The sequence below is a fragment of the Ictalurus punctatus genome, chromosome 10, assembly GCF_001660625.3.
Source record: "Ictalurus punctatus breed USDA103 chromosome 10, Coco_2.0, whole genome shotgun sequence".
Lineage (NCBI taxonomy): Eukaryota > Metazoa > Chordata > Actinopteri > Siluriformes > Ictaluridae > Ictalurus > Ictalurus punctatus.
This window is the reverse complement of record NC_030425.2, coordinates 3,966,976-3,974,988: the sequence shown is the minus strand read 5'-3', so window position 1 is coordinate 3,974,988 and position 8,013 is coordinate 3,966,976. Positions and strand designations below refer to the sequence as shown.

Below are 8,013 nucleotides of genomic sequence, written 5' to 3'. Positions count from 1 at the left end.
CATTTAAATTGTGGGTGTGTGAGTTAAGCCCTACGCATTTATAGTAACACTTTATGTGAAGTCTACCAGCTGTACATTAGGTCTTCATAAAACAATTAAAACTTATGAGGTGGCATTTGAGTTTTACAGACATTATTTAGTAAGGTATCTGCCATTGTCTTAACATGAAAAAGGAAAGAACAGAAGCTCAAAATAATTGAAAAGGTAGACAGTTGAAGACTGCACTGTACACTGTACGTTATAGAGGTTATCCAATGCACAGCTGCCACTTTAATGATTTAGTGACACATCTTAAGGTGTATTGGAGGTGCATCCAAAAAGTTTTCCATTTCCCAAATGGTAAGATTACAGAATTTTGTTTCAGAATTTGTTTTCGTTTTCTTATATGCCTAGCTAACTAGCTGTCACTACCTTCTTCAGTAAAATTTAGCTAGGTAGCTTTAGTTTTAAACGCTAATAATGTTGTTGACCTGATTTCCGAAAAGTATTTACTTCAGTAATAGATACCTGTGCCATTGGATGATAGGTAGATACTTTATTTATGAATGTACTATTAATAAAGACAAACTAGTAACATGTTTGTTAGTGAAGTAAGATGAAACATTCAGCCTTCATATTAAAACAGTAAAATCTTTACTATACACTTTGTATGTTTGATCCCATCTGCACAGGATGTTGTCACAGCCCCAAATCGAATTCTTCGTTCTTTCTTCTTTTTTTTTTTTTTACTTTGGGGAAACAAGATTGTGAGGTTCTGCATCTGGAGTGTCCTACAAACCCACATAAGCGGCACCTACATGCTAACGGTGCTGATCTGCTTTAAAATCCACCTTTAAAAAAAAATAAAAATACATAGTGACATATTTAAAACCTTTATTCATTATTTTTCCAATTACAAAACAACAAAGGATATAGCCATAATTATATAAGATATTAAACTAATAATAAAAATCAATACCAATCAGATAGTTTGAAGACAAAAGTGTACTGCAAAGTAATCTTTGCATAACATATCTTTGCCCTTTTATACATTCGGCACTTCATAACTTAGATTTCTTAACAAAATACTTCTAGATATATATAGATATACAGTGAATATGAGCAAACTTTCCATTTACATTACATTCATGCATGCAGTTTAAAAAGGAAAAAAAAGAGACAGGACTAAAAGCTAATTCTGGAGGGTTTTTTTGGAGTTCTGGAAATTTCAAGCATAGATTCATGACAAGGTGGTATGATGGATTTAAATACAGAATGTGTTGAGATGTAGGACTAATTGCGTATAACTGGTCCTCCAGAAGTCTTAGCATCTTGCACTAAAATACACCACTAGAAAGGTACAGTTTGAAATAATAATAATAATAATAATAATAATAATAATAATAATAATAATAATAATAATAATAGTATAACACTAAAGCAATGGGTTGTTGTTTCTCACAGATTCAGAACAGAGGGATGTTGTTTCTTACAGATTCAGAGCTGGTCATTAGTTTTCCCCCATGTTTTCGGTTAATTAAATTAACACTGTAGTTGAATACAACAAAACTCTAAAATTCAATGTTAAAAAAAGAGACAGTTATTTCTCTTTTTCTCTTATAACATTTATTTTTACAGTCACCCAGAGTGTGTCAAATAAGCAGTCATTAAATTAAAGATTGTTTTGTTTGTTTTTGTTTGTTTTTTATTTTATAAAAAAAAAATTGAAAAAAAAGTCAAATACAAAGCAAGCTGCAATTATAATTGAACAGTTTAAACCTCTACAGTAGCAGTGGGACCATTAGTGGTGTTTTCACTGAGGGCTTTCTCTGGCTCGCTGCTGGACTCAGTGACTCCCTCTTCAGGCGATGTTGAGTCAGTGCCTTCCTTGGTGCTCTCTTCGCTTGGTTTCTCTTTGGTGCTCTCTTCGCTTGGTTTCTCTTTGGTGCTCTCTTGGTGCTCAGCGTCTGTGCTGGGATTCGTTGGGATCAGTGCTGTTGATTCGTTAATAATCTGCACTGAGTCAGCAGGGGCTTCACTGGGCTTCTTCACCTCGCCGTTCTGCACGGGGTACGCTGCCTCCAGGGCGGCATACAGGAACTCGTACTGCTCCTGTTTTAATGAAGGACAACATACATACATTACATCACATTTAAAGCCTGTTAAAGGACTTTAAAATGGGTGTGTTAGGAGAGAATAACACAAATCTTTTTGGTCTTTTGTAAAACTAGTCCATAGCTATTACTACTGTTCTATGCAGTTATTTCAGATTTTAAAATGTACGTCATTTTAAAATGTGCATTTTAATACAGATTTAATATCACAATCTGTAAAGAACTGTACAAAAGTTTGTGAAAATTTCTAAATAACGACTCCAAAGGTTGCTAATCCTGCTGAATGTTATCTCTCGTTATGGATGAAGCAGCTAAAGGTAAAGTTGAATTGTTGCTGGAATTACTGTCATGATTTAAGAATATTTATTACCAAGATTTATTGGAATTGTTTTAATCTGATAGATTATTATAAATAAATAAGACTGCATGGGGTTTTTCTTTCTTTATTTATTTTATGCTATGATGTCATGATAGACTTGTATTTGTCCAAATATTTGTCTAAATATATCATTTTGTTTTTCTGTACAGTGCACCAAGTTACGAGGTTTTTGCCTGGATATGAAGTTTAAAAACTCACGAGGGTGTTGATCATCCCTAGACGAGCCTTGCGTAAGTCCTTGGCCACCTGGAAGATGTCCACCAGTTTCTCTGTGTCCGCACTGTCCAGAAGCTTCCACAAGGCGCAGAAGATTCCAGAACGTGAGGAGCCATCACTGGTAGAGGAAACAATCATGTGCATGTAAATACAGTCTATATTAAATAAACATTTCTGTATATGCTCTATTCAATGATATGCAAACTCCCAAAAACTGTGTGGACTCAATAAGGGTTCGAAGGCATCAGCAAGCAGTGTGTCGCATTGTGTGTTAAACAATTTAAACTCACTTGCAGTGGACTACAATGGGCAAATTGTTGTTTTTGCTGCTGTTAACACCGCTCTGTCTGGCACTCTTCATCATGTCAACCAAGTCGAGAGGCTTGGGTGGGATCTCATGACCCACCCATTTCAGGAAGTGGTACTGCTGCAATGTTTGGCTGTCTTTCCTCTGCAGGAGTGATGAGCAAATCTGAGTGCATGACTATATCTTACATACATAGATAGTTGCACTGTATTGAAATACGGGCATCTGAGTCTAACAGTCAATATAATAATGAACAACAGAAAAGCTGTGCACCTTTGTGTGCTGTATTTCTAGGCACCGTCTGATGTATGTAGGGAAGTTTTCAGTCTCCTTGACCTCCACCACCATCTCCCCAAATGTTTTCTTCTCATCATCCCAATACTGGGCGCACATCTCCTGGCAGATTGACACATAACAGCAAGAAGTCGTAAGAGTGGTATCTTTTTGAAACCTATTTAATGAAACCGCTTAGATGTGGAGAGACTCACCTGGTCATTCTCAATGCAATCAGAGAGCATGAACACAGTTTTAACCTTCTTCTGGTAAAGCATGTGCAGAAAGTCAGCAACTGTGTCAGGCATAGGTCCCTGAGCAACAATGAAGCTACTTGGGCACCAGTATCCCTAGAGGACGGCAGATGTAATAATAATTTGACCGTGCATTAAAATATTCATTTAATTGAACAGCTTTTAAGCTTTGTATAAAGGAAACATTTACATCCACATATGAGGCATTAATATATTTGGTGGGGACTTCATCTTCTTCGTCTGAGGAATATTCGTCCTCATCTTCAGCCTCGCTGTCATGACTGGCTTCGTCGTCCACTTTAATTGGGACTCTGTTGAAGTCATCTAAAAAGGGGGGGGGGGGGGGGGGGGGTGTTAAAGACCAAAGACATACAGACATTAGTTGAGGCTAAAAATATTTCACTTTGTACAACACAACTCAGCTTCTTTTAAAAAAAAAAAAAAAGTATATATATATATATATATATATATATATATATATATATATATATATATATATATATATATATATATATATAAACAGTTCCAACACATTGTGAATAGATCAATCATTAAGTACAAATTACATGATGAAATCTGATTTTAAAAACAACAACTCTGAAATGTCACTAAAAGTGAGTAAAAACAAAGCTTGATGCTCACATGGCACGATAGACGAGCGGTTTTTCTTATTATTCTCCTCAGTCCGCGCCGTGTTGGACGCCCTGTAGTTTCTGAATTTTGGAAGTTTCTGCATAAAAACCCACAACAACAAAATGTTATAATGTGCTAGGGGTTGAGTCGTGTTAACGCACCATTAACGCAAACGTCAGCGTAAACGTGCTTAATACGGTATTTATTTCATAATAGACACCACTGATGTATCACACTTGTAAAGAATGCGTATAACTCTGCTTTGTCATTCATAAATGTCAGGAAGAAAAGCACCATGACACAGAGAAAAAGTACATAAATTGAGAAAGATGTAGTTAATATACAGACCCTTTAAAAGCATTATTTTAAAAGCGAATGGAAAATAAGTGTACTTTCTAAGAATTGAAGTCACATTTACATGTAAATTTTACATGTAAAAAAACAAAACAAATATACATTGTGTATGAATGAAAGCCAGCTATTTTCAATTACTCTTTTTACACGTTGCAGTGTATGCATTTTAAACAAGAGGTTTTGCATTTACATTCGTTTATTTGCCAAATAATTGCCCAAAGCCAATTAAAGTAAGTTAGAATACAGTACAATGATAAAGCCGAGTAGGTTATAATGTATTTAACGAAGAGGCAGCGTGTGTTTACGCAGCAGTGGCTTTCTGACAAACTTTCCAGTCAGTAATGGACAAATGGACATTATCAGTAGGATAATAAAAAAATATTTAAAAGAGGAAGCACCCACCTGAAACTCCAGGTCCATTAAAGATGTCTCATTTCCCTCCTTCTGTCTGAGTGTATTGACCTCTGAGTGGAAATCTGCGAGTGACATTTCTGTCTCGCCAAACTGACTGTACTCGATCAGCGCCATGTGGATGAGCACATACTGGGCCTGGGATACATTACACTTCCATTTAGATCAGGGTACATTTGTGATCTGTACGATCACTTGTATGATATTATACAAGTAAAGGAACGAGTTCGTTCTTTATTTTAAAAAAAACAAACATATATAATATTATATTTATATGTATACATACAGTGCCCTCCACAACTATTGGCACCCTTGGTAAATATGAGCAAAGAAGGCTGTGAAGAATTGAATTGTCGTTATTGTTTAAGCTCATGATATTTTGTTTAAAAAGTTAAAAAAAAAAAAAAAAAACACTCTGCTCTCATGGATATCAAACAATTGCAAATACAACACAGGTTTATCAAATCTTTATTAAATATAAGTGTGCAACAATTACTGGCACTCATATGAATTCATATGAGGAAATTGTTCATTCATGACTTCCTGTTGCACAGGGGTATATATGTGAGGTAACACATAGGTCAAATTCCCTTAGTCATTTATAACAATGGGTAAGAGTGAGGAATATAGCTGTGATGTGCAGCAAAAGGTTGTTGAGCTTCACAAAATGGGAAGAGGTTATAAGAAAATAGCACAAGCATTGAAAATGCCCATTTCCGCCATGATGGCAATAATTAGGAAGTTCCAGTCAACTGGAAATGTTATGAATCGACCTGGAATTGGACGTGTGTCTATATCGTCTCAACGCACTGTGAAGAGGACGGTTCGAGTAGCCAAAAAATTTCCAAAGATCACAGCTGGAGAATTGCAGAAATTAGTTGCGTCTTGGGGTCAGAAAGTCTCCAAAACTACAATCCGAAGTCACCTCCATCACCACAAGTTGTTTGGAAGGGTTTCAAGAAAAAAGCCTCTACTCTCATCCAAAAACAAACTCGAGCATCTTCAGTGTGCCGACACTACTGGAACTTCAAATGGGATCGGGTTCTACAGTCAGATGAAACCAAAATAGAGCTTTTTGGTAATAAACACAGAGGTGGTTTTGGAGCACACAGAGAGGTAGCCATATGGAAAAGTACCTCATGCCCACTGTTAAATATGGAGGTGGATCTTTAATGTTTTGGGGCTGTTTTTCTGCCAGAGGATCTGGACATTTTGTTAGGATACATGGCCTCATGGACTCCATCAAATATTAGCAGATACTAAATAAAAACCTGACTGCCTCTGCCAGAAACCTTCAAATGGGCCGTGGTCGGATCTTCCAGCAGGACAATGATCCAAAACATACATCAAAATCAACACAAAAATGGTTTACTGACCACAAAATCAAGGTCCTGCCCTGGCCATCCCAGTCCCCTGACTGGAAACATATAGAAAACCTGTGGGGTGAACTGAAGAGGAGAGTCCACCAGCGTGGACCTCGAAATGTGAAGGATCTGGAGAGATTCTGTATGGAGGAACGGTCTCAGATCCCTCGCCATGTATTCTCCAACCTCATCAGGCGTTATAGGAGAAGACTCAGAGATGTTATCTTGGCAAAGGGAGGTAGCGCAAAGTATTGACTAAAAGGGTGCCAATAATTGTTGATCACCTATATTTAACAAAGATATATATATATATTATAAACCTGTGTTTTGTTTGCAATTGTTTGATATCCATGAGAGCAGAGAATTTTTATGATATTTTTTGAACAAAAGATACATTTTTCACAGCCTTCTTTGCTCATATTTACCAAGGTGGCCAATATTAGTGGAGGGCACTGTATATATAGGTACAGCAAAGATAACTTCAAAAATACAGAAATTAAATGTTCTACATTTTAAAAAATACTATAAAGTGCAGTAATAAACAGTAATAAATGAGTCAAAATAAAATAAAAAAGTCAACTGAATGAGCATTCAGTTGTACTGAATGTACTGAACGAAAGGCAGGAAGACCACAGAATGTGCCCAATTGTTAAAGCACAAAGAATTCATAAGTTAGATGATCATAACTGTTTACAAATGTTAGTTGATACTGTACCATTAAAAGGTCTAGTTAATTGTTACGTAATTCTTTTAATTTCTGCAAAATCTGCTTTAAGAAACAACTTATCATACACATCAATAATATATATAATGATATATAATGATATAATGATAACTGACATTTTGTGTGTTACTATTTTATAGGTTTTTTAAAAATATATATTCTTAAGGGTGCATTAATACACATTTATTAACACAGCATTTAGCTTGGGTAAACAGTTAATAAAATAAATTAAAAACTAAATAAATTGATTTATTTACTACTGAGTATTGATAGTTATGATAACTATTATTATTATTTTTCTATATTAATTAAGCAATTTTTAAGCATTAAGTGACTATGAATTAATAGGAATGAATTACTGCTTAACAGCTGGTTGATGTCTATGATACTCATTTGCAAATTGTATGTAATTAGTTAATGATTAATAGACTTATTATTGAACTGTTTTGCAATCATTATTACTGTACTAATCCCTATAATGTCTATAAAGAAGAAAATGAAGACAGAAAGTGGCAGGATGCTTTGATATGCTATGTGTCTCACCTCAACTTGGACCATGAGGCATCTTTGACGGCGAAGTTTGACCACATATCCATAAATGTCCACACGTCCTTCTGCCTCCAGACTCTCAATCATGGCATCGATGCCGATGTAGGTCCCTGTGCGTCCAACTCCAGCGCTGCACGGAATAAAGATCCATTTGAGTTCAGCTTTAAATGTACTCGTTTGCAAAAATGTACTCGTTTGCAATCAAATGTAAAAACTGCTTTCTATAGTACCTGCAGTGAATGACGATGGGACCACTGAAGAAGTTTTTAAAGGAATTGACTCTGCGGCGGAGTTTAAGGAGCAGGCCAGGATCAGAGGGGACACCATGGTCAGGCCAGCTCGTGAACTGGATGTGCGTGACTTCTCTTTCTGCTGCCTTCTCTTTCCGCTAAAAAGGAGGAAACATTACGACTCATTAACCGACTTTTGTGTGCTTGAACCATAAAGAATATATCT

General features: G+C 35.9%; 1 protein-coding gene across 49 annotated transcripts in view; it reads right to left on the bottom strand.

Moving 5' to 3' along the window:
* Positions 1–651: 651 nt before the first annotated feature.
* The window catches only part of ptprc (protein tyrosine phosphatase receptor type C), a 33,745-nt gene continuing 26,383 nt past the window's right edge, over positions 652–8,013 (bottom strand). For 48 of the 49 annotated variants that reach the window (XM_053682970.1, XM_053682971.1, XM_053682972.1 and 45 more), the window contains 10 exons: positions 7,788–7,945; positions 7,552–7,687; positions 4,912–5,058; positions 4,165–4,252; positions 3,713–3,846; positions 3,484–3,618; positions 3,269–3,391; positions 2,979–3,139; positions 2,671–2,806; positions 857–2,091 (listed from right to left, as the gene is read on the bottom strand). In XM_053682970.1, coding sequence (XP_053538945.1) covers positions 1,753–2,091; positions 2,671–2,806; positions 2,979–3,139; positions 3,269–3,391; positions 3,484–3,618; positions 3,713–3,846; positions 4,165–4,252; positions 4,912–5,058; positions 7,552–7,687; positions 7,788–7,945 — 1,557 coding nt within the window. In that variant the 3' untranslated portion in view covers positions 857–1,752. 49 annotated transcript variants of the gene reach the window in all.